This window comes from Salminus brasiliensis, chromosome 1 (assembly GCF_030463535.1).
Source record: "Salminus brasiliensis chromosome 1, fSalBra1.hap2, whole genome shotgun sequence".
In the NCBI taxonomy this organism is placed as follows: Eukaryota; Metazoa; Chordata; class Actinopteri; order Characiformes; family Bryconidae; genus Salminus; species Salminus brasiliensis.
The window spans coordinates 99,278,239-99,305,099 of NC_132878.1; the positions used below are offsets into that span (position 1 = coordinate 99,278,239).

Consider the following 26,861-nt stretch of genomic DNA (forward strand, 5'->3'; position numbering starts at 1 on the left):
CACAAGGGAGACCCGACCCATCCTTCTCTGATCAGAACTGTTTATAAATGATTGAGGTCACCGAAGGTCACTAAACCACAGCATAAGCTGGTTGTACTTCTCAGGTGTGCAACATAATTTTAATATTATATGATAATCATAATAATCATAATTATAGCACTTACATAATCATAGTAGTGATGGTCAGAGTAATGATTGTTAATGGTGATAATATTAATAGTGGCAGATATTTAAGAGTCCATGTAAATTTTAACATGGTCATTAGGGAGGTAGCAGTGGCAGGAGGGTGGGCAGCTGGTCTAACACAAGTGGTGGGGAAGCCTGGTGGTCAGTCTGGTGGATGGCAGCTGGTCTGACGCAGGTAAAAGGGACCCCAGCAGTCTTTTAACAGGTCAGGCCGGATGGGTGGGCGGCCATTAACTCTGAGAGAGCTCTGATAGACACAAAACGACTGAATCTCAGAACTTATTTAGTCCTTTGCCCAGGTGTGACTCCAGGCCTCCCCCTGGTGGCCAGAGGTGGCCCAGACCTGGAGCCAACCTTACATATAAACTGGATAACTGACTTTTTCAGTAGGCTGATTTAGATTTATCAATCAATGCTATTTTCACTGTTTTGGTACATTAAAGTTTGTAAGATACATTCAGCTATTATCCAAATATGGTTTTGGTGCGTCAGAATTAAGAATTAAGCTAACAATGCGTGCTTATTTAGGGGGACTAATGAACCTTCGGGGACAAACAGATTTAATGATGACAATAATCTGTCCATAACACGTTTCTCTTGAAGGACTCTTTGTATGTACCTATCTGTAATTTATTAAATACAGCTTCAATAATTTGTTTGGATCTAATTAGTTGTATGATTCTTGATAGAGTCATTTTGGAGGGATGCTTGGAGTTCGGAGTAATCCATTAATGAGTTTCACTGTGGCTTTTATTTTGAAATGCCGTCGCGGCCCCGCGGCTCCCAAACACAGCAGACTGTTGAGCGTTAAGGTGGATCAGGGCTGGTTACTGTATCTGCTCAGATCCAGAGACGAAGCCATCGAGATCTATTGATCCACATCTTCTAATAGTTTCATCCAGCGGACTCTGGACATCTGCTGGCCGCTCTTTTACCATGAAGAGCTTCTCTGTAGGAGAATATGGAAGGTGGGGCTAACTGTAGCCCGGTCTCCAGTAAAGTGGAGAAGCAGCAGATCCAGCTGTGATCAGCAGTCCACACCTCTGTGCTCAGACTGCTCTGCTGGAGGAACACCATCAGCTCTACTGTTGAAGGTATGGAGGTGCTCCACTCTTCATCACACTGTTCTACATTTACTCTTAGACACATAGAAACCCTTTCAGAAGGAGCAACATTGAAGAGAACACAGAAGCAGCTTCGTCCAGGAGCTGCTTGATGATCTTCTCCTAGTTAGCTTTGATGAACAGTTGGTTTCTGCTGGGTTTCAGATCTACAGGAGCTTTCAGCTACTTAGAAACCCTGGCAGTTGGTTTATTGGGGTAATAGTTCTCTGGTCTGGGGGGTTAAAGTGAGATTGTGCTGCTGTTGTCTCTAAACTCCTTCATGCTGACTGTAGAGATCTCTCCTTTATGCTCATGTGTTTCTCCACGCCAGAGTCTGTCTGTGTACAGAAAGTATATCTTTATGAGGCTTTATAAAACTCTGTGTAAAATAGATGATGAGATTCAGCATGGAGGTGGAATGAGTGTAGAAACAGATGTTCCACAATGTGGGAATTAATGTGCAGTTATTTGAGGATCATAGCAGTTCATTTTAGACCAGAATGAAGTTCTTCCTGATGGATGTGTAGACTGGGTGGGGGTTGCTGGTCAATGGCTGGTAGATTAAGAGATGGTGGGGGATTGAGGGCTGTTAAGATGGGGGTTGTAAAGTATGAGAACCATTCAGGAGGTTGATTATTTGGTTTAGCTGGAGAACCCATACTCTGCATATAGTGTTTTTTTTTGTTTTTTTTTTAACATTAGGAACTTGTGGCGTACAAGTAAAACACTTAAACTGCCTACCAAATATAATGAGACCATATATTTACTTTTGCAATTACCTGTAAACAATAACAAAATTTTTTAAGACATCAATATTATTTGTTCATACTGAATTAATGTGCAATTTGGTCTTTTTGAAGCTGTGAAAGAGGAAATGGAGGAGGAACAAAGTCTCACAAGGGCAACCCATCACTTGATCAGAACTACTTATAAATCATTGATTAGAAGTCACTGTACCATTGCATAGCATATCATACTAAAGGATGGTAAAATAATGAAAGTAATGATGGTTAATGGTGGTAATAATGATGATATTTGCAAATACCTAAGAGCCTGACATAGTCATTGTTAGCTGGATAAGTGGGTTGTCATTTTCTTTGAGAAGGTAAAGAGACAGAGTTAGTTCTAATTGAAGTTATGGAGAACAGAGATTGTGAACATTATCACACTATTACTTCTCTGTCTTATCAGAAGTTACAAACCTGTAACATGTTTAAAGTCTGAATCAAATGGTTTGATTGGCATTGCCATTTTCTACCCTATGCTAGGAGTCCCCTTCATTTTGCATTAAGCTCAGGTTTTTTTCTTCTTTCTTCCAGAGTGCGTCCTGTGTCAAGTCTTCTGGTTCTAGTGTCGCCTTTCCTACCTGGTTCGAATTTAGCTTCATACAAACAGAAGATTTCACAAAGATGTTAAGGTGCTGAAAGAGGGGGAAGAACATGGCATCCAGAAAAATCTCCAATACTCAGCAAATGTCTTCTCCTACACTTAGCAGACAAATGCAGAAAAGAACAGGCAAGAAGAAAACTCACCTCTGCTCAGACTGTGGGAAGAGTTTTAATCAGCAGAGTCACCTTAAAGAACACCAGCGCATTCACACAGGAGAGAAGCCGTATCACTGCTCAGACTGTGGGAAAAGTTTTAATCATCAGAGTCACCTCAAAATACACCAGCGCATTCACACAGGAGAGAAGCCATATCACTGCTCAGACTGTGAGAAAAGTTTTAGTCAACAGGGTAATCTCAGAACACACCAGCGCATTCACACAGGAGAGAAGCCATATCACTGCTCAGACTGTGGGAAGAGTTTTAGTCAACAGAGGAATCTCAGTGCACACCAGCGCATTCACACAGGAGAGAAGCCGTATCACTGCTCAGACTGTGGGAAGAGTTTTACTATGCAAAGTACACTCCGACAACACCAGCGCATTCACACAGGACAGAAGCCATATTACTGCCCAGACTGTGGAAAAGGTTTTACTCAACAGGGTTATCTCCAACAACACCAGCGCATTCACACAGGAGTGAAGCCATATCACTGCTCAGACTGTGGGAAGAGTTTTACTATACAGAGTAATCTCCTTCAACACCAGCGCATTCACACAGGAGAGAAGCCGTATCACTGCTCAGACTGTGGAAAGAGTTTTATTCAACGGAGTCATCTCAACATACACCAGCTTATTCACACTGGGGAGAAGCCATATCACTGCTCAGACTGTGGGAAAAGTTTTAATATACAGAGTCATCTCAGAACACACCAGCGCATTCACACTGGGAGGAAGCCATATTACTGTTTAGACTGTGGGCAAAGTTTTAGTCAACAGTGTCATCTCAGTGCACACCAGCGCATTCACACAGGAGAGAAACCGTATCACTGCTTCGAGTGTGGGAAGAGTTTTACTGTGCAGAGTACACTCCGACAACACCAGCGCATTCACACAGGAGAGAAACCGTATCACTGCTCCGAGTGTGGGAAGAGCTTCAGGCATTTAAATTCATTTAAGAGGCACAACTGCATTAAAACCACTTACAAAAATGGGCAGTGACGGACCTAAAACCATTCCAGGTCCCAATCCAGATTTTAAAAACCTTGTTTATAGAGGGGAAAAAAGAAATCTGTTAATTTAAACAGTTTCTGAAGCATATTCATAAAACAAAATGTAACTTGGTGCTAAATGCTCCAGTCCATACATTGAAGATGTCCTCCCAACCCAGATCCTAACATAGAACATTGCTGATTGACCAGTTTGGTCAAGCTAGTCATACTGATGGACCAGCGTGGTTGTGTTGGTCAATAGGTTTGGTTAGGCTGGTAGATTAGGTAAACCGTCAAACTCAAATTCACCTCCTATGTGTATGGTATGTCTTTCTCTCAAGGTTACTCTCTTTTTACATCTAGAGAGCGTTACTGGCCAGTTGCTCAATTAGTTGGGCCTATGGACACAAATCATACAATATGTTTTAGACCTTTGAGATTGTTTTATACTTTTCAGGAATCAGGAATGTCAGTGTTTTTGATGACTGCTGTGAGGGGAAAACATGACCCTAAGTGTAGCAGTAAAACTTTATGCTGTTCTGAGTGAGGCACAGGAGATGAAGTATGAAGTACAGGACAGCAAGATATCGGGAGTTATGTGGCAGTAACCTCTCCTCAGTATGGCCAGCGTATGCCTTCCTCACATGGTGTAAAATCATAAGTAGGCAAAAAGACTAAAGACATCTATGTGGAATTTTGAAGACTGACTGCCTCATGTTGATGTTCTTGTGATTTACAAGGACTGGTTGTGTTAAAGAAGTTTGGGGTGACCTGAAAAAAGTAGCTTGCCAGTCAAGTCACAGACATGTTGGAACTATTAAAAAAAATGCTACTTGATGAACATTGCTAGTATGTTTTATATGATTTTAATGACCAATTATCATGATGTTAATGATGTTAATATAGCAAATCAGAGACTACATATTTGATTAAGTTTGATTTACATATAATTTGTATCGGATGATAGGAGATTTGCAGCTTTTAAAACTGTTCTGGTTTGTTTTATGTTTGGCCTCAGAGATGTATTTTCTTTATTTTCTTTATTTTCTTCTAATTTTCCAAATTCATAGTTCCACATTTAGTGTGAATGGTTTATTTTCTGTTTTATTTCTGCCTTCTCTGTGCGGAAAATGTATTGGATTTTTGCATTTTTAATAATAAATCTTTTAAGCTGCTAGCACACGTGCCTCTACTTAAAAATGTAAGAAATGCTGCAAACTGGTTCACTACTAGAACGTTATCTGCCAGATTTAAATCTACACTTATGACCCTTTCTGCTACATGATGTCGCGCTACATCACCAGTAACTCAGGTCAAAACAAATGATTCATATTTAGCAATGCTCTTCCCTTTAGCCATTCCTCCCAGAGAAAGTGGCTGCTAAACAGACTATCACAACGGAGCAGTTAGATAAAGAGGCACTGATTGATTTGTTTTCTAGGGTTTTTTAAGCCCACATTTATTGAGTCTGTGTCATCATCTCCAGGAGAGAGCATGGAGCTTCTCCCCATTCCATGCCTGCATACATGCTTTGTGCAGTCCTCAAATCAAATTTATTGATTTGAGACAGATGAACAGATGAGACAGATGAAGACAGTCCTGTCTTCATCTGACTTCTGGCAAGACAAGACAACAAAGCAAGACCACCGTATTCATCATTTGTGTCAGACTCAAATGGAATTTGGCTTTAGTCAGGTGTTCTTCTCAGGTGTAGAACATCCTGAGTATGTGACGGTTCATACTAAACCTCCTTAGCCATCTGAGGTAGACAACAGTGGTCCATTTGATTGGATAGTGGTGTGCACTGCTTACTGAAGTCCACTAACAGCTACTTACTTATCATGGCACCATTTCTTTAAGAAATGATTGTGGTAAATGCTGAACTGTAGTCCACAAACTGGTGGGAGAGGGCAGTATGCAGGGCAATAGCACCATCAGTGAATCTGTTCTATCTGTATGCAAATTGCAATGGATCCAGGGTGGCAGGTAGTCATGGATGATCTGTTCTCATTCATTTTAAATCTCAAGTCATGTTGCATATGATATCTAGATGGTGCCGGGCTAGCGGCAGCCAAATGCAGCAGATATACATGAATAACAGATGGTGTAATCCAGGACATGTTACTTTGAAGTTTTGTCACTGCTGCCTGAACGCCAAGCTTTTAGCCTTTGGGTTATCTCTGTATTATCTGTTAAGAGAGCAGCGCCATCTTTGTTATCATTTACATTTAGCCGGCTGGTAACGTGTAAGTGGCCCTAAGGTAACCAGTGACTAAGAAGACAATCAGGAGGTGGTCACCAGATGCAGAGGAGGCTCAGAGGAGTCTGTGCAGAAGGAACTTAAGGTGAGACTTGGGGGGGGGGGGGGGGGGGGTCGGGGGGGTCAGCCCTTTCCTGGACCCCCTGCAGTTTGCTTACCAACAGAACATGGGTGTGGATGATTCTATAATCTACTTACTGCAGAGGGCGCACTCCGATTTGAAACCTCATGTTCAGAACAAAATGAAATTCAAATAAAGACCAAATTGATTGCAATTCTCTTTACATATCTGGCCTACATAACATCCCACATGTCGATGCTACTGGGGAATATACATTTTATAAAAATACACAGTTTTATTTCCTGGCCTCATTTCTTTTCAGACTATTTTTATCTTCCCCTTCTCCACCTCTTTCACTGCTCTGTCCATGCTTTGTCTGTTCTTTGGGCCGGCGCCCAGTGAAACACAAGTAGAGCTTGAGACAGGAATCGTAAAAGGTTGGGTTAACCCTGAGAGAAGGTGGAAGTTGTAACAGAAACAGGGTTGATGTGGCTGATAACCTTAAAAGGCCCAACGTATCGAGGAGCCAGTTTCTTATTATTAACCTTCAGGGGCAGGTCTTTAGCGCGCAACCATACCCGTTGACCCGGGTGGAAGGACAGCCCCAGCTGTCTCTTCTGGTCTGCTGTAGTCTTGCTTGCAGCAGTTTGGGCTACCAAGACCGCCAAGCTCGCCGCCAGACCGCTCTGCACCGGCATACCATGCAGCTGGTTGATGATGTAGCCAGTGCGGGAGTGTGGAGGCTCTTCCCATTGTCTCGAAAGGGCATCTGGTTTGAAATTCTTGGTACCGGGTCAGAAGTAGAAGGTTTTAGTCAGAAGGTTTTAGCCAAGAGTTTAAGCTTTTTTTAGTAGATGGGAGAAGTAGGCACAGGGGTGTAGCTTCTTCTCAGTACCTGAGCAGTGGGAAAGTATCACTCCTACGGCAACTTCCGAAGCATCGATTTCTACCAGAAAGGGTATATCAGGGTCAGAAAAAATGAAGAATGGGGGCAGATGTTAGTCTACGTTTGAGTTCTTCGAATGCTTCCTGAGCTTCATCTGTCCATTGACACAGTCCTAGTAGTTTGCGGGTAAGGGCCGTCAGAGGAGCTGCCACCACTTTGAGCGTTGCCGGATTCATGACCAGCTTGCCCCTAGAAACCACAAACCCAAGGAAATGAAATGACGGACGTGGAAATGGGATTCCTCTAGTTTCATTAAGAGGTGGTTCTCTAGAAGCAGCTGCAAGATTTGGCGTACATGGATGACATGCTCCTGCAAGGTCTTACTGAAGATTTGATTGTGATTTTATTTTGACCCCTGTAGTCGACCCTTGTCCTTTTTGCCTATGAAGAAAAACCCCCTTCAGTAGGGAACCGGGTGGGTTCCTGTTAGAACACCAGTGAACAATGGCGCAGGAATCCCCTGCACCCTCCAGTGTTCACCACTAAACCTAACCCGGGCAAGAAGCATGACTTCCGGACTGTTTGGGAGAAGTGACTGAACAGATATGACGGGAGGTGCGGTGTCATCCTTGGGGGGGTTGTAAGCTGTTGCACAGTCATTGTTAATTCCTGCATGCATTGGGCTAACTGACTAAATGCCTCCTCATGTTTACCTAACCGTGCTCCCTGAGCTGTCATAGCTTGCTGCAATACCGCCTTGTCTACTGAGTCCATGGTTGGCAGTCTTTCTGTTACATGGCAGCAATCCTGTGGAGAGAAAATGGTCTTCACAGAATTGTCACCATGTGTGTTTTATCCCAGGTTTAGGCAACAACCTGGGTGGAATCAAATGCAGAAAAGAAAGTATTGCAGACAGTGGGTTTTGAACTGGGGTTGTTGGCTTGGGAGAGCAGTGCTCTACCCACTAGGCTATGAGAAGGGTATAGTGGTAAAAGAGAAATGGAAATGGAGAAAAAAACCAAAACAGCCTAAACTAAGACTGAATATGAACAACAAGAGGAAAAAACAAAACAAGGGAACCAAAAATATAGAGCTAAAATAAACTTTTAAAGAATCGAACCCCTGCTAGAGTATAGCAATGTTTTAAGGAGTGATGGCTAAGGCTGTCCTTCCAGGCAGAGTGGAACACTTCTGTTGTTTTGTTAAGTAAGACCTTTCTGGACCATATAACTTCTGAATTCATCATAGTAGTCATCTGGAAAGCAGGGAGGATCTGTCCTGTCCTGAAATAAGCTGAAGATGTGAACGTTCTGCACACAAGTACACTCAGCTCTAACCCATTGGATTGGCTTCAAATGGGCTGCCATGGTCAGTCTAACCTTAACTGTAACCTACTCTTTTTATAGCCAACATGTTAGATATTTTTTATCACAACCGGGGCTGTGAAAATTTCAGAATTTTATTAAATTCAATGAATTAATTTGAATTTAATCCATCCGACAGGATGCTGAATTGAATTTGAATTGGTATTACAGGAAGTGGAATTGAATTCATTGCAATTCAGAGAAATTCATTCTTATCACGAGAGAATGTGATACTTTTAACATACATTTTCTGTGGTTTCCATGTGTTGTGGGAATTGGCTCTCCAAAATGAACGAGCCCAGATGTCCTTTTACGTGTTATCATTTTGCATATTGCTGTAAGTACAAAAATCAATTTTACAAAAAAAAGTACAAACCAGCCCTGGCCCTCAACTAGCTTATTTCTCAAGAGTGTACTCCAAAAAAAAAATCCTAAATGTTTAGACAACCATTTAAAGACTTGGATAAAGCATTCTGGGAATTTAAGTGCTGTCCTATCAATTTCCACAATTTGAAAGTTATTGCAATTTTAATAATCTGTTTTATTGTATGTTTTTAAAAGGTAATTTGGGGTATTTACTATTTACTATAATAAAGTATTGTGTACATAGTCCATACAAGTCCATCCAATAATATCTGTGTGAAATTTGTGTTTGTAATATATACTGTAAAGCTTCATAGTTAAATACACCTTAATTATGTACCCATAAATTTCTTTAAATTTCATGGAATTCCAATTCTACATACTGCTATTTGAATTTGAGTTGCAATTCTGCTTATTGTTTGCAATCTCAATTCAAATTCAAGAATTGAATGGGAATTTAGCGGCCATTCTCAATTCAATTCTGAAATATGTTTAACCCTGATCACAACCACTACTTTTTTACACATACCTCTGACTTTCTCAAACATGGCTCACAGGTTCTCTGCACACAGTGCACTGATTAGTGGTTAGTGGCACTTTATGGCACTTTATTCAGGTCATCCTTGACTGCATTCCAGGCACTGAGCTCCTTCCTCAGAATGGCAGGTTGAAGTACAGAGACAGACACAGGGAGAGAAACAGATAAATGGATGGATAGACAGATTGATTGATAGAGTTGTAGAGGGATAAGGAGAGAGAGACATGAAGTTTAAACATGGAATTATAACACAATAAATATGATAAATACAACAGACAGGACAGTGCAGCGCCAACACAGCACCCAGGGCAGTGGTGGCTCAGCAGTTAGAGCGCCGGGATATCGATAACAGGGCTCAGAGCAGTGGGCAGTCTTGCTCAAGGACCCAACTGTGGCAGCTTGCTGAGCCCAGGTATTGAACCCACCACCCTATCATCAATTGCCCAGCACTCTAACCGCTGAGCCACCGCTGCCCCAATATGAGGACACCTAAGAAGATCATCTATAGCGTCTGCCAGACGGGAGCAGCTGGAAGAGGTAGTGACCTGGGTGTGAGGAGTCAGTAAGGATTTTCTCTGCCTGTTTTCTTAAGCAGTACAAGTCCTGAATGGAGGGCAGAAAAGCACAGATGATTCTCTCAGCTGTCCTCAGTTCGCTGCAGTCTGTTCCTGTCCTGCTCCAAACCAGACAGTGATGGATGAACACAGGATGGACTCGATGACTGCAGTGTAGAACTGTCTCAACAGCTCCTGAGGCAGACCCAGCTTCCTCAGCTGATGCAGAAAGTACATCCTCTGCTGGGCCTTTTTGAGGATGGAGGAGATGCTGGGTCTGGGCTAGCTTTTCTTTATCTGCTGAGTAAATGTATTGATGTACCTGGACTTAAACTTTAGGTTTTCTTCTGTTTATCATGGTTACCTCCAATAAAACATGTTAAGTTATTGCATTGCATAAAAAGGGCTTTACAGGCAAGGACACTGCTTTTGCACTTATAGCAGACCAGCGGCTCACCCGCCTACCACTGCTACCTGGTTAATGACCATGTTAAAACCTAAAAAAAAAATTGACTCTATCAGCCACTATTAATACCACCATTATTAACTTTCTGTTATACCTGGGTTGGTAATTTTTATCATTAATGTTTAAATAGTTCTGATCAGAGGAGGACTGGTCGGGTCCCCCTTGTTCCTCCCAAGGTTTCTTCCTCCAGCTCTAAGGGAGTTTTTCCTTGCCACTGTCTCTGTTGGCTGCTCACTGGGGGGTCTTTGATCCATCGTGTCTTACGTTATTTCTTCTCTCTTCTTTGTCTCTGTCTTTTATTAATTACTATTTATGTAAAGCTTCTTTGTGACAACAGTTGTAAAAAGCTATACAAATAAATCTGACTTGACTTGACAATGCTGCTTGTAAGATAGCACCTAAATCAAATTGATCAAATCATCAAGAACATTAAGGAGAGAGGTTCAACAGCAGTGAAGAAGGCTTCAGGGCATTCAAGAGAGTCAAGCAAGCTCCAGGACTGTCTTTTAAAGAGAATGCAGCGACAGGATCAAGTATAGGTAAATTCTGGTAAATCCAAAAATTCATCCAAGTCTAGCTAAAGCTGCATATTCAAAGCTATATGGATTATGGTAAAAGTTTAGGAAGGAGTTACTTATTTTGTATCGTTATCATTTTCTTCTCTACATGAATTGAGATTATATAGAGATTATACAAGAACAACCTATCCAGCTCTGGTTGGACTACACAACTGAAACCTCAATTAATAATAAAACGGCTAGACAGAGCTAATAAGAGCTAATAAGCTAATAAAATGATTTTACAGTGGATGGTAATGTATCTCCCAAATCGATTTTCAGTTACATTTATGGAAGAGGCTTGACTTGATATGTCATGGAAGAAAGTGTGCAAATTCAAACCTAAATAAGAAAAACAAGAGCAGACCACGGACTGACAGAATAACAATCACAATCTTTATTTGGAGGGCAACCTTGAGATGATCAAAAATGATAGTCAAACCAATCAATTACGTTCATACCTTCCAGGCCTGAAGCACTACATCTTAAACTTTCATCTGAAGACATAATCAACTAGTGAATGATCAGAAACGATCATTAAAAACATGTACATTGAGCAGTTCAGGAGAGCATCCATGACTGTTCTTACAGCAATTTAGTTTAGAGAGCAGCAGGATTTCAGAGTGTTTAAGTCCTTTCTGTAAGAGGATGGCAGAAGCTGACACAGCAACCCCTGACAAACAAAGAACAGACACAAAGACAACCAAAGAACTTCCGGTGAGCACCGTGGATGCTGTGTTTGATCCCCCGTTGACCCCTGCTCCTGGAAAAGAAAAATTTTATACCAGAGAATACAGTGACTGGGCTAGCTATGAAAAGGTTAATTACCAAGCAACATATCAGTCAGGAACTCAACAGAAACCAAGAAATGCACAGGATACCATTGTCTTACTTTGAAATATGTCTGCATGAAGTTGAGGAAAATGTGCTTTCAAAGCACTGGTATAGTGATGCCAGTGTAGCAATATGAGTCTTTGCTGAATCTGGTTTTGCATACGATGCTAGAGAGGATGTAACGGATAACCACCAGATCAGTACAGTGACCACATACAGTTAGCATTAGCTATTGTTCCTTTATTTCCACAATCTTATGAAGCATACCAAATGAAGCATACTGTTTTCTCTTCTATGTTAACAGAAGCTTGGGTAAATTAACAATTCTGTAACACAGGTCTAGGATAGAAAGAGAAGACAGCTCTTTCTTAACTTGGTCAGAACAGTCTTTCCTCTATAAATAAGTACCCCATATTTCTAATTGGCATAATTTTGGGTTGGGACCTGGAATAGTTTTAGGTGCATCACAGCTTATTTTTGTGATCGGAGTGCTGAATGCACTTGTGTATCTTTAATGTCTTTGAATGCCTGAAGCTCTTCTCACAGTCTGAGCAGTAATACGGTTTCTCTCCAGTATGAATGCGCTGGTGCTGAATGAGATGACCTTCTTGAGAAAAACATATCTCACACACTGTGCAGCGATACGGTTTCTCTCCTGTGTGAATGAGCTGGTGTGTTGTGAGATTACTCTGTTGATTAAAACTCTTTCCACAGTCTGAGCAGCAATATGGTTTCTCTCCTGTGTGAATGAGCTGGTGCGTTTTGAGATGACTCTGGTGATTAAAGCTCTTCCCACAGTCTGAGCAGTGATACGGTTTTTCTCCTGTGTGAATGCGCTGGTGTTGTTCAAAAGAACTCTGGCGATTAAAACTCTTCCCACAGTCTGAGCAGTGATACGGTTTCTCTCCTGTGTGAATGCGCTGGTGTGTTTTGAGATTACTCTGTTGATTAAAACTCTTCCCACACTCTGAACACTGATAAGGTCTCACTCCTCTGTGAATTAGCTGGTGTGCTTTAAGATTACTCTGATGACTGAAACTCTTCCCACACTCTGAACACTCATATGGTTTCACTCCTGTGTGAATGCGCTGGTGTGTGTTGAGATGACTCTGTTGATTAAAACTCTTCCCACAGTCTGAGCAGTGATATGGCCTCTCGCCTGTGTGAATGCGCTGGTGTTGAAGGAAAGTCCTCTGATCAAAACTCTTTCCACACTCTGTGCAGTGGTGAGTTTTCTTCTTTCCAGTACTTTTCTGCTTTTGTCTGCAATGTTGAGTGTTGAGGATTTTTCTGGATGCCATGTTCCTCCCCTCTTTCAGCAGGTCCTTGAAAAACCTTCTGATTTTGAGAATTTATGAAGCTAAATTTGAACCAAGTAGGAAAGTGTACACTAGGAGCAAGAGAAGACGTGGAACAGAACAGCATTCATTTCTGAAAGAAACAAAGAATAAAAAATAAGCTCAATGTAAAAATGCAGCACAATCCTAGTTTGGGATGGGGAAATAATTGAACTGGGGAACAACAGATGTGCAATTTTCATACTGAAGCGTCATTTTGGCTAAAATAATTAGATATGATACCAAAACAGAGGAATAGCAAAGCTGCTCCTCAATCCCAGGGCTATTGAGACCACACCCCTGCATTCGCTGTTCATTCCTTCATCACGTACAGCATATGTCCTCAACATATAGTAAGTAGATTGCCAAATGGCTGATAGCAGGTGGTTTGTAAAGCTAATACTCTGACTGTAGTTCAGACACAATGTATTAAAATACACTGAAATTACTGTCCCATGCGCCTTGTGGGTAATAGGAAATGCTATATGTAGTAGATCTGTAGTAAATCACTATCACCTCAGATTAGGGCAGAAAAATGCAATATGACTAAGCATTACAGTTAAATTTACATAGACAGAAGTAAACAATGTTTCATGAGCCTGTAAACCTCTAAATAAAGCACCATTGTGCAGGTAATGATGTCTCGATTGATATACTTAGTCCAATGACAACTTCTAAACATGTTACATTTTTTAGTCACCTATTCATACTGATTCATACTTTATGTTTTCATAAGTGGTTTAAAAACAATTACTGTATTCCTATTCAAGATCTACACAGTAGGGCTGGGCGATATGGACAAAATATATCTTGATATATTTTAGCTGAATGGTGAAATGCAATATAAAATACGATATTATATACGTTGTGAAAAATAAAGTGAAAAAATATTTTATTAACATTATATAAAGGTCAAACCGGGTCACCCTGTCATCATCCATGCCATGTTCTGTAGAAAAAAGTTGACTATAACTGTTCAATGTTCAACAGAACTTTATTAAATGGAAGCTAATTTAGGCCTAATGAAATATGATTAACACCTTAGTGTACATTAGAGATTATTTTAATTTTGTTACAATTTTAAGTTAGTAGGCCTATATAAAACGCTTTTGTTTTAAAAAATAAGAAAGTAGGGTATACTAGTCTAAGGACATTTTGCATTGTATGCTGTAGCTAATTTATTAGAGGATTTTTAAATAAAATAAGTAACAAATACTTAACTCATTGTAAATGCATACAGTTCACTTTAACTGCTTAATTTCAGCTTTGAGAAATATAACAGTACAGCAGTTAACGTAATGCACTTGGATCAATGGACAGAAAAAGTCCATGCCCAAGCAGGCTTGCAGCGCTGTGTGAACTGGTGTAGGGCTGCTGGGACGTGGGTGCTTCAGAACAGCAGCAGCTGAAAGCGGTGTAACAGGGTGGTAGTTCTCCCGCATTTTGATACACGCTACCTCCATTCAGCATTCCCTGCAGATCATACAGTTCTGCTCCTCATCTGACCAGCAAAATCCGGAGCAGTTCCATATAACCAAACCACTGTTCTTCTTCCTACAGGCAGGACTCCTCCTCACGCTGTGTTACTCGCCTCCAGTGTGTGTGTGTGTGTGTGTGTGTGTACAGGTGGGGGCGGGACTTTAGACATGCACAATCAAATATAGATAAAAACAATATAGCACTCTATATCCCACTCTGCTTATATCAAAATATAATTTAATATATCGATATATCACCCAGCCCTACGACACATTATATTCATCACAAAACTAAAAAGCCTCAACTGTAGCCTGGCATGGAGCAAGTTTGTCCATATGTTACTGTAGTAACTGAGCATGGTTTAACTTAAGCCTCTCTTGTGGAATCGGAATCGAACATAATGAACCAGGATATTTTGGTAGCTTTGTGATGCTAACTAATGTTTAAAATCAGTTTATGAAATATTTACATAAATGTTCAATATAAATGAGCTTACAAGAAGCACGCCAAGCTTAACTGGAATAGCAGCATTATATATATATATATATATATATACACTATGATTATTTGCACAGCTGTACAGATGTTCTGTAAATGTTTATATAATTATATCTATAAAGAAGTTTTTAGTGCTTAAATACTTTTTTCACTTATTCTTTTTTATTCTATTTATTGTTTAGTTTATCACTCAGGGTCCATTGACATGGTGCATCTCTAACATAAAGAGAAGGTAAAGGTGCACATATTTGTCACTGTACAGCGAAATGTGTCCTCCGCATTTAACCCATCTGTGGTAGTGAACACACACACACACACACACAAACACACACACACTAGTGAACTAGGGGCAGTGAGTACACACACACCCAGAGTGGTGGGCAGCCAACTCCAGTGCCCGGGGAGCAGAGAGGGTAAAGGGTTGAAGCTCAACAGTGGCAGCTTGCCAAGCCCAGGAATCGAACCCACAACCCTGTTATTGATAACCCGGTTCTCTAACCGCTGAGCCACCACTGCCCCATAAATATATAGTCTCAGTAAATATATAGTCTCATTTTTCAGAAAGTATTTCAGTGTTCAGTGTAGAAAAAAACACTATATATGCAGAGTATGGGTTCTCCATCACTGTTAACTAAACCATCAACCTCCTGAATGGTTCTCAGACTTTACAGCCCTCAATCCCCCACCAGCTCTTAATCTACCAGCCATTGACCAGCAACCCCCACCCAATCTACACATCCATCAGGAAGAACTTCATTCTGGTCTAAAATGAACTGCTATGATCCTCAAATAACTGCACATTAATTCCCACATTGTGGAACATCTGTTTCTACACTCATTCCACCTCCATGCTGAATCTCATCATCTATTTTACACAGAGTTTTATAAAGCCTCATAAAGATATACTTTCTGTACACAGACAGACTCTGGCGTGGAGAAACACATGAGCATAAAGGAGAGATCTCTACAGTCAGCATGAAGGAGTTTAGAGACAACAGCAGCACAATCTCACTTTAACCCCCCAGACCAGAGAACTATTACCCCAATAAACCAACTGCCAGGGTTTCTAAGTAGCTGAAAGCTCCTGTAGATCTGAAACCCAGCAGAAACCAACTGTTCATCAAAGCTAACTAGGAGAAGATCATCAAGCAGCTCCTGGACGAAGCTGCTTCTGTGTTCTCTTCAATGTTGCTCCTTCTGAAAGGGTTTCTATGTGTCTAAGAGTAAATGTAGAACAGTGTGATGAAGAGTGGAGCACCTCCATACCTTCAACAGTAGAGCTGATGGTGTTCCTCCAGCAGAGCAGTCTGAGCACAGAGGTGTGGACTGCTGATCACAGCTGGATCTGCTGCTTCTCCACTTTACTGGAGACCGGGCTACAGTTAGCCCCACCTTCCATATTCTCCTACAGAGAAGCTCTTCATGGTAAAAGAGCGGCCAGCAGATGTCCAGAGTCCGCTGGATGAAACTATTAGAAGATGTGGATCAATAGATCTCGATGGCTTCGTCTCTGGATCTGAGCAGATACAGTAACCAGCCCTGATCCACCTTAACGCTCAACAGTCTGCTGTGTTTACGCCCTGAAGACCTGCTGCCCCCCGATTTGAACCGGAAACCCGGTTGCGCAGCAAACATACGTCACATCCGCTATCGTTTTACGACTGTAAATAAAATAAGTGGTGGTTTAATAGATTAGTTTGCAAAAATGAAAAGCTTTGCGTTCTGCTGTGCCTTACGGGTAAAACCCAGCGTTAAATGTGTGTTTATCTGTTTTTATTAATAAATAATAAAAATAAATAATTTGAGTTGTATGGCGCTTTTCAGGATTATTTCCTCAAAGGAGAGTTTGCATCCACCGTGTGGAAAAGAGAAGCTGGTGTCTCCTAGTTTTGTGTTATAAGTTAATTTAGCTACACATGACACGTGTGCCATCTAGCAGTTCTAAGTTTTATGTCATTGAATAAATATGCTGCTGTTTTATAAGTGTTTTTATATTTTCTCTATAAATCACGATGTCAGCTTTTTTGGAACACATAGGCATGGTGTGTACACCAGTTACATCCATACCTGATTTATTTATGTCTTATTTTATTAAATATCTTTATTTATATTCTAAAATGTACATAAAGTCATGAATACATTTTCAAATGAGAGATTAATCTTTAATTTCACAGGAGATGCCTGTTATAAATCAGTACAATATCTATTACAAATACTTGAAAAAGCTTTGGGTATACTTGCCATATTTTTTAGAGTAATTGTTTTGTGAATATTGGTGGGTTATTTTTCTCATTGCCTTTTGAACGTTTTCCTTCTACACAGGCCGGAGCATGTGTTACATGTGCCTGGTTGCGCTGTCAGAGGCTGAGAAAAGATTTGTTTTGATGGAATGCCACAGTGGCATCAGAGGCACTAGAAACAGGGTCATTGCTGGCTATTACTGGCCTACACTGATTAAAGATGTCACAGATTAGGTAATGTATGAACACTATAATGTTTTAGTACATATGCTGATTTATTTTGGACATGCACTTGATTTTTTCACAGCTACTAGAAGCCAGTGAAGAGAACGCAGCAGTGGAGTGACATGGCTGATTTTAGAAACATTGAAGATGACCCGTGCCTAACGTCTAACTGTGAGGAAGGCTAGTATGGCGGTCCAGAATGTCAGCTTGTCAAGACTAAGGCCATATAACAGATTAACAAGCAAGGGTTACAAAATACAGAATTTCAGTGTTATGGGAGATTTATGCTATAGTCAAGTCAAGTCAAGTCAAGTCAAGTCAGATTTATTTGTGTAGCTTTTTACAATTGTTGTCGTCACAAAGCAGCTTTACATAATTAGTACTTAATAAAGGACAGAGACAGAGAAGAAAGAAGAAATAACATGAAGCGTCAAAGACCCCCGTGAGCAAGCCAACGCCGACAGTGGCAAGGAAAAACTCCCTCAGAGCTGGAGGAAGAAACCTTGGGAGGAACCAAGACTCACTAGGGGGACCCAACCCGTCCTCCTCCTGGTCAGAACTATTTTAAACATTAATGATAAAAATGACCAAAGCAGATACAACAGAAAGTTGATAGTGGTGATATTAATAGTGTCAGACAGACACGAGTCCATCTAGGTTTCAGCACGGCCACCAAACAGGCAGCAGCGGCAGGCGGGTGAGCCATGGGTGGTGGCGGGTTGGGGGGGACCCGCTGGACGGACTGGTAGGTGGCAGCTGGTTAGACGCAGGTAGAGGGGACCTCAGTGGGCAATCTTCCAGCAGGTCGGGCTGGGTGGTCATTTACTCGAAGAAGGTAAAAAGAGAAAGAGAAAGTTAGTTCTGAGAGGAATTTTATGGAGTGCAGAGAATGTTGAGAATCAGCATCTGGGTATGTCTGACGACTCCGGCAGGTCTGATTATCACAGCATAATTAAAAGGAGAGAGCCAGAAGGTAACACGGACACGGGCGCACCCTGAGAACACCAGCATCTATCTGCTCCACCATCAACAAACCTAAATGATCGCGTGTAAGCAGCGAGACGACAGCGCCAGCATCTCAGTGTACTACAATTCCCTGGGTCCGCGAACCCTGGACCTGCAGCCCTTATCTAAGAAACATTAATTACCAAAAGCTGAACTAAACAGATGAGTTTCAGCCTAGATTTAAAGACTGAGACTGTGTCTGAGTCCCGAACATTATCTGGAAGGTTATTCCAGAGCTGGGGGGCTTTATAAGAAAAGGCTCTTCCCCCTGCTGAGGTTTTCTGAATTTTGGGCACGAGTAAGAGGCCAGCACCCTGAGATCTAAGTAGTCTTGATGGTTCGTAATATACTATAAGATCCTGCAGGTACTCAGGAGCGAGGCCATGTAGGGCTTTATATGTTAATAGAAGAATTTTGTATTCGATACGGAATTTAACTGGGAGCCAATGAAGTGCTGATAGAACTGGACTGATATGGTCAAATTTTCTAGTTTTAGTAAAGACCCTGGCTGCAGCATTTTGCACCAGCTGAAGTTTATTGAGGTTCCTGCTGGAACAACCTGACAGTAGTGCATTACAGTAATCTAGCCTTGAGGTAATAAAAGCATGTACTAGCTTTTCTGCGTCTTGTAGTGATAATGCCTATACATGCCTGGCCATTTTTATGTAACACAACAGGACAAGATCTATTTGAATAATAATAGCAAAAAACTGACTGATGACTGGTTGTCATGTATAATGTACATTGGACACATGGTGACAATTTCTTGTGCTTTTAGTTAGTACCAACTGAGAGGACGTTTCTGTGGGACCATCGCTATTCACAGCTGGAATGGCAGGTGGACCATCCATCCGTTTTCTTGGGTCCACATTGGGAGAAACAACTGGGCCCTCTTCAGAATGAGATGGTTACTATTGTGTCCATTTTGTGATGTGTGTCATGAGATGTAGTTGCAATTTATTGTCCTTTGTGTCGAAGATTACTCACAACAAATTTTATTGACATTTAGCTAAATTATGTGTTGGAAAAAAATCTCCATCAAGAGAACTTATTGTGAAGGATGGTCAAACCTGCCTTATTCGTGAGGACTTAATGTATCTCGTTAAGAACGAAATCCTGTACAACTGATGTAACACATTTCAACGCATTTCTCATCGTATTTATTAGGCTTAAGACTTACTGAAGTTTTTGTTTATGATTATGGATATATTTGTAATGTTTGTAGGGAAAAGATGTTCATATTGTGGACCTTTATGTTGTTCCCATATGGAAAGACAAGTAGGTAGACCCACTGCTTTGTTTGCCAGTAGATGTTTACTACTACACAAACAGATCTCTGTTAGGATGAGGTGTGTATCTGACTGTGCCAATTTTTCTGCCTTTCTGTAGTATCAGAAGAACATGGAGTCAAAAAGATGCCATGCTTTTTCCTGCTTGGAGTTGGCAACAAACAGATCACTCGGTGCTCTGTGTTGAGGGCAGTTTTTAAACATTCAGATTTCAAACTTTATTTGGAGTTGGTACATTGTTTATGTTTATTTTGAAAATATCAGTTTTAGGTGATATTGGTACAGCAGAGGGATATTATTTTTCTTGATTCTCTTTGTCCAAGTGGCTTTGGAGATGATGTGTACAGAACAATATTTAGGTTGCAGTTAATGAGGGAAAGTGGTGGCTCAGCGGTTAGTTGAGCCCTTGCCACTGTTGGGCCCTTGAGCAAGGCCCTTTACCCTCTCTGCTCCCCGGGCGCTGGAGTTGGCTGCCCACTGCTCTGTGTGTGTGTGTGTGTGTTCACTACCAGATGGGTTAAATGCGGAGGACACATTTCGCTGTACAGTGTACAGTGACAAATATGTGCACCTTACCTTAATGATAATGAATGTTGACTTTGTTTTATAGCAATGTTTCTCACTTCCCCCCCCCAAAGAGCCACATTAGCTGGTGGAAAAATCTAAAGAAAATCCAAGCACCAATTCCATCCCAAATCCATGAGTTGCCAGAACATGGAATATGCTACAACATGCTACAGAAGCTGCTAGTAAAGTAATTTGCCAAGCCACCAGCAGCTCAAGAGCTGTGTAGTGAGAAATAATGTTCTATGGCCAAACTTGTTCTCAGGCTCCGGGTTTCAAGCTGGGCCTCGTTCTCAGGATCTGGTATTGATCATTTAAATATATAAAATGTTGTATGTTTTTCTCTATTGGCAGACAAATTGCAAGCTGCATTAACTCAAAACCCTGGACAAAGAAAAAGGAAGAAACATTGTAAGTAAGTAAATTTAGTGTTTAGTAATGTCTATGCTTAGAGGTATCCTTTGAATTATTAGTCTATTCTAACCAGCTAAGGTTTTCTTGGGTAAATAGCAAAGCACTTTGTAAGTCGCTCTGGAGAAGAGCGTCTGCTAAATGCTGCAAATGTAAATGTACATTTAAACCGATTCAATTATGGAAATCATGTAGTTGCATGTATCTCAATTTCATTTTAGTACTTAAGGCTACACCTGTAGTTTCAACTGATCCTTACAAAGTCTTCCCTTACATTTCTCCAGAATGTTTCTTAACAGAAGGCAGGAAATTCCTGGCATCTTCATGTTGATGGTAAAAATGCATACTTTCTCTACATGTTCATGTATTAAGTCACTGTGTTAACATGTTTATTTTTTTATATATATCATAGTATGCTCTCTGCCTCTGCACCTCAGCCCCATGCACTGTCACAGAGGTAAGTCTGACTCCACTGCACAGGATAACAGTGATGTATGTTTTTGCATCAGTAGTGGACGGGTAATGGACTGGTGCAGAACCAACAACTTGTCTCTGAATGTGGACAAAACTAAAGAGATGATTGTTGACTTCAGAAGAGTGTGAAGCGACCACGCCCCCCTGAACATCAATGGCTCTGTTGTGGAAATCGTCCAGAGCACAAAGTTCCTTGACGTCCACATCACAGAGAACCTCACCTGGTCCCTCAACACCAGCTCCATAGCCAAGAAAGCCCAGCAGCGCCTCTACTTCCTGCAGAGACTGAGGAAAGCTCCTCCTCCTCCTCCAGTCCTCTCCATGTTCTACAGAGGGACTGTGGAGAGCATCCTGAGCAGCTGCATCATCGCCTGGTTTGGGAATTGCAATGCCTCAGACTGCGAATAGTGAGCACAGCTTAGAAGATCATAGGGGTCTCTCTCCCCTCTGTCACAGACATTCACACCACACGCTGCAAGGCCATCAGCATTGTGAAGGACGCCACTCATCCATTTTTTCACTGCTACCATATAAGTAAGCAGTCAGTCCTAAGGCAGCATCTTACTAATTGTACTGTGGGGTTTGGCCTAATCTCAGACATCAGCTAATGTTGAATTTCTGACACTGAATCAGCGTTGATGTGGCCATTGAAGGTGTGTGCACTATGGTATATGTTTTAAGAGTTCTCTCTAAGGATAGATGATGACAAAAAACCCTGTTTACACTGTTTTTTACTGGAACCCAGTGAAGCACATATAAAGGGATGTGTTAATGGTGACAGTATTTCATATTGGTTTTGTGTTTAGAGAATATTAATTAGTGTCAGAAAATAATATTACATCAATTTTCAATCACCATATAATTGACTTTGTACAAATAAATATTCTGATGTCAGAATACAATAATATTTGATAGACAGGAAGTGTACTGTGTTCTTGAACAGTTCAAACTAACAGTAAGCCTCACAGCGCTACAGGACTTTTATTTTGACAGCTAGCTGCCAGCTGTAACTCTGTTAGCTCCTAAACGGAAGTAGAGTTCTGCGGTCTGATTGGCTCCTCAGTGGAGCTCCGGAGCTCTGCAGCTGCAGACTGTTGAGCGTTAAGGTGGATCAGGGCTGGTTACTGTATCTGCTCAGATCCAGAGACGAAGCCATCGAGATCTATTGATCCACCTCTTCTAATAGTTTCATCCAGCGGACTCTGGACATCTGCTGGCCGCTCTTTTACCATGAAGAGCTTCTCTGTAGGAGAATATGGAAGGTGGGGCTAACTGTAGCCCGGTCTCCAGTAAAGTGGAGAAGCAGCAGATCCAGCTGTGATCAGCAGTCCACACCTCTGTGCTCAGACTGCTCTGCTGGAGGAACACCATCAGCTCTACTGTTGAAGGTATGGAGGTGCTCCACTCTTCATCACACTGTTCTACATTTACTCTTAGACACATAGAAACCCTTTCAGAAGGAGCAACATTGAAGAGAACACAGAAGCAGCTTCGTCCAGGAGCTGCTTGATGATCTTCTCCTAGTTAGCTTTGATGAACAGTTGGTTTCTGCTGGGTTTCAGATCTACAGGAGCTTTCAGCTACTTAGAAAAAGGTTGAATGTAGCTGTGTTTGCTGTGCTTGATGTTGAGAAGTTTACAGCCCATGGACTTGTAGCCAACCTCCCTGGATGTGGACAGAGGATGCCCACAGTGCCAAAACTACTACCAAATGGTTTGCTGACCATAAAATTCTATCTCAAATCTGCCTCTGAACCCTATAGCGAATCTATACGAGGTATTGTCAAGAGGAAGATAAGAAACACTCAGTGTTACAAGTGGATTGGCTCCATGACACTCCCTATTGATGCAGTAATTGGTGGTAAAAGAACCCCAAACAAGTACTGGAGTCAGAAGTTGGACATTTGGCTTTAAAAATCACTAAATTTGTTACACATCTAAAATCATGTAAAAGTAAACAGCATAAAAGCTAAATGCTGCTTCACCATGTTTAAGCTGGAGTCCATGGATCTGGGACCTACTTCCTTTATATTATTTAGTAATATCTGAGATGTATTCTGGATCATTCAGTGATGTCTAAGCTAAAAGTAGCACTTTGAAACCTATTCTGTACTGAACTGGGAGCCAGTGTAAAGATTTGAGAACTGCAGTAATGTGCACTGTTTGCCTGGTACTGGTTAAAATTCTAGCAGCAGTGCTGTTAATTTTAAAATAACTTTTTATTGGCCTTCTTGGGACATCATACCCTTGATTCTGGCTATATTTGTAAAATGATAGAAGGCTGTATTGGTGATTGCTTTGATATGGCAGGTGAAGGTGAGATCTGAGTCTATTAGAACACCAGGATTTCAGGCCTTATCTTTAGTTTTTAGAGCCAGACTTGGTCTTTGTTTTTTTAGAGATTGTTGCCAAACAACTATCTATATCTTGTTCTTGTTTAGTTGTTTGCATGGCTGCTTCAGGTGATGTAACTCATGATTGTAGCAGCTGAAAAACTGAAAAAGCCTATTTCTCTGTCTTAGAATTTATTTAAGTTATAAGCTTTCTTTTTTGTTGTTTCTTCCAGAATGAATGTATGTCATCCTGATCGACGTCTTCTCCTGCTCCAAGTGTTAACTTTCCTCCCTGGTTGAAATTTAGCTTTACAAATACAAACAATCAGACTTTACAACGAGCTGCTAAAATTGGTGAAGTACATGGCATCTGGAATCTCCAATTCTCAGCAAATGTCCTCACCTACACCTCACAGACAAATGCAGAAAAGTACAGACAAGAAGAAAACTCACCTCTGCTCAGACTGTGGGAAGAGTTTTAATGAACAGAGGCATCTCAAAGCACACCAGCTCATTCACACAGGAGAAAAACCATATCACTGCTTAGACTGTGGGAAGAGTTTTAATCAACCAAGCACTCTTAGAACACACCAACGCATTCACACAGGAGAAAAACCATATCACTGTTCAGACTGTGGAAAGAGTTTTAATAGACAAAGTTATTTCAAAATACATCAGCGGATTCACACAGGAGAGAAACCATACCACTGTTTAGACTGTGGAAAGAGTTTCAATCATCAGAGTTCCCTTCAGCTACACCAGCGCATTCACACAGGAGAGAAACCGTATTACTGCTCAGACTGCGGAAAGTTTTTTACTAGGCAGACTCATTTCAAAACGCACCAGCGCATTCACTCAGGAGAAAAGCCGTATCACTGTTCAGACTGTGGGAAGAGTTTTAATCAACAGAGTCATCTCAACACACACCAGCGCATTCACACAGGAGAGAAACCGTATCACTGTTCAGACTGTGGAAAGAGTTTTAATCAACCAGTTCATCTCCAAAAACACCAGCGTGTTCACACTGGAGAGAAGCCATATTACTGCTCAGACTGTGAGAAGAGTTTCTCTCAAGAGAGTACTTTCCTTCAACATCAGCGTATTCACACAGGAGAGAAACCATATCACTGCACAGACTGTGAGAAGAGTTTCAGGCTTTTAAAAACATTAAAAACACACAAGTGCATACAGAGCAGTCAGTGAAATAGGCAAAGACACACCTAAAACTACTCCAGGTCCCATTCATGATTTTTTTTAAAATATGGGTAACTTGTTTAAAAGAAACAAAAACATATTCATAAAAAAACAAACCAACAGGCATCCTTATGACCAACATGCTGTCCATTTGATCAGCTCCACTGACCATATATGATCACTTTGCAGGTCTATAATTCCAGACTGTAGTTTGTTTGTTTCTCTACATACTCTGTTAGCCTCCTTTCACCCTGTTCTTCAGTGCTCAGGACCCCACAGTCATATTAATGATGTCATATGCTGCTGAACACAACACAAATACTAGATGGGACTATCTAATGATGATTAGAAATGTACCGAACTGGTCTGGTCTGGCAGAAGATTTATTGGCTATCAAATCCAGGAGGTGGAGCTAATTACCTTATAACAAAATGCAGACAGAGTCAAAGTGGAACTGAAAAGGTAATTTCATGCTTTTTCAAAGGAGTATTGAAATAATGGTGTAAAATGCTGTAATTGTTTTTAATAGAAATTATTAAAATTCTAAATTATAAATAAATTCTGTTACTGATGAGAAAGCAATAGGGGTATGTGTTTGTCTAAATGTATTAATCTCTTCTATAACTAATTCTTATGTTTCTATATCTAATCTAAAGAATGATTTGTGCTGTAGATGTAAATTTATATAAAAAAATGTGTGTTTATTTTAATATTCACTGCATAACCAGATTTCTAATAAATAACTAGCTGTTAATCTATTGACATTTTGTAGACAACTTTGGTAAATGTTTAATTTTGCATTAGAAATGAGCATCTGCTAAATGCCTTGAATATAAATGTCTTTTTTTATCTAAATAAGGCTGATGTTTATGCATTTATCTTCCTTATTAACCAGTTGTCCAACACTTTTTTATTATTATTTAGATCAACAGAAACAGGCTTAAGGTGTATGTAAATGTCTCTCCTATTAGGCATGTGTTTCTATGAAAACAATTAAGGATTAACATGGGAATCTAAATAAGATGGACAATACTCAACAACTAGATAAGCTACACTTCACTATGACTGAATGTGCATTTAAGTGCATTTAAGTACAATCACAGGCTTTAATAAGCTACATTTCTGAATTGTGAATTTCCCCACTAATGGGACTAATAAAGGATTATCTTATGTTTACAGTCATAATGGTGGTATGTTTCTTTGTCATGAAACATGGTTAATATAGTAAAATTAGTAAAATTCAGATTTTTTGGCATTACCATGGTTTTAAGATACATGTGCACTAAGAGCATTGATGAGACTGGGCTGTAAAACACCACAACACTTTTGCAGTGGCAAAAGACTTTTCTTCATTTCTTTTCTTTTTTCTTTTACTTTTTTGATAAATTAAATGTAACTTAAGTAAACTCAGTGTCTAGAACCCTTTTTTGTTTCAAATGCACATACAGTGCTCTCCATAATTATTGGCACCCCTGGTTAAGATGTGTTCTTTAGCTTCTAATAAATTTATTAATTTATAATGTTTTTTTCTAAATAATTTAGGACCACGATGGAAAAAAGAGTAAAATCCAACCCATAACTCAAGTGAATTTTAAGGGGGGGGGGGAAACCCTGACTAAGAAATAATTATTCTTCATAAAATCACCCCATATTGGCACCCCTAACATTTCTTAGGAAATAAATGTAATTAAAGTATTTCTGTCAATTCTACAGTAGTTTACGAAGTTGATCAGAGTATGTAGGAACATTTAATTAGTAATTAACGACTTCCTGTTTCCCTGGGGTATAAATATGACGTGACACAGAGGCCATTTCTCTTCAACATGGGAAAGACAAAGGAACATACCATTCAAGTAAGGCAGATGTGTGTTGACCTCCACAAGTCAGGCAATGGCTACAAAAAAATAGCCACTGACCTCCACCTGTCCATATCTACTGTCAGAAGAATTATTAAGAAGTGTAAAACAACTGGAACAGTGGTAAACAAGCCTGGACGAGGACGCAGGTTTATTTAGCCACCACGCACAGTGAGGAGGATGATAAGAGAAATAAAAAGCTCTCCAAAGCTCACTGCTACAGAACTGCAACAAATGGTAGAGTGCAGA

At 40.6% G+C, this 26,861-nt stretch overlaps 2 protein-coding genes and 1 long non-coding RNA gene across 4 annotated transcripts in view; 2 read left to right on the forward strand and 1 right to left on the reverse strand.

The window, feature by feature from the left end:
• Positions 1-16,613, reverse strand: part of LOC140570341 (uncharacterized) — a 62,943-nt gene extending 46,330 nt beyond the window's left edge. Inside the window, exons 1-3 of the mRNA XM_072692610.1 lie at positions 16,289-16,613; positions 12,397-13,139; positions 12,253-12,312 (exon numbers count right to left, since the gene is read on the reverse strand). Coding sequence (XP_072548711.1) covers positions 12,253-12,312; positions 12,397-13,009 — 673 coding nt within the window. The 5' untranslated portion in view covers positions 13,010-13,139; positions 16,289-16,613. The remainder of the gene's footprint in view (positions 1-12,252; positions 12,313-12,396; positions 13,140-16,288) is intronic.
• LOC140570472 (uncharacterized) lies at positions 978-26,297 on the forward strand. Of its 2 annotated transcripts, XM_072692619.1 has the most exons (4): positions 978-1,280; positions 2,609-3,795; positions 11,665-11,670; positions 23,994-26,297. In XM_072692619.1, exons 2-4 carry the CDS (start codon positions 2,729-2,731, stop codon positions 24,763-24,765), a joined length of 1,845 nt encoding a protein of 614 aa, XP_072548720.1. In that variant the 5' UTR covers positions 978-1,280; positions 2,609-2,728; the 3' UTR covers positions 24,766-26,297. The 2 variants fall into 2 exon arrangements, with proteins under 2 accessions (XP_072548720.1, XP_072548719.1); XM_072692618.1 differs by lacking the exons at positions 978-1,280; positions 2,609-3,795; positions 11,665-11,670 and adding an exon at positions 22,294-22,618 and having other exon boundaries at positions 23,796-26,297.
• LOC140570698 (uncharacterized) lies at positions 16,730-21,284 on the forward strand. Its single transcript, XR_011980646.1, has 4 exons — positions 16,730-16,779; positions 20,700-20,760; positions 21,041-21,089; positions 21,266-21,284. It is a non-coding gene; the product is annotated as an uncharacterized lncRNA (long non-coding RNA).
• Positions 26,298-26,861: the final 564 nt, after the last annotated feature.

Bases quoted from the DNA above. Each gene is read 5' to 3' on its own strand.
- LOC140570472 (XM_072692619.1), top strand. From the start codon at position 2,729: ATGGCATCCAGAAAAATCTCCAATACTCAGCAAATGTCTTCTCCTACA.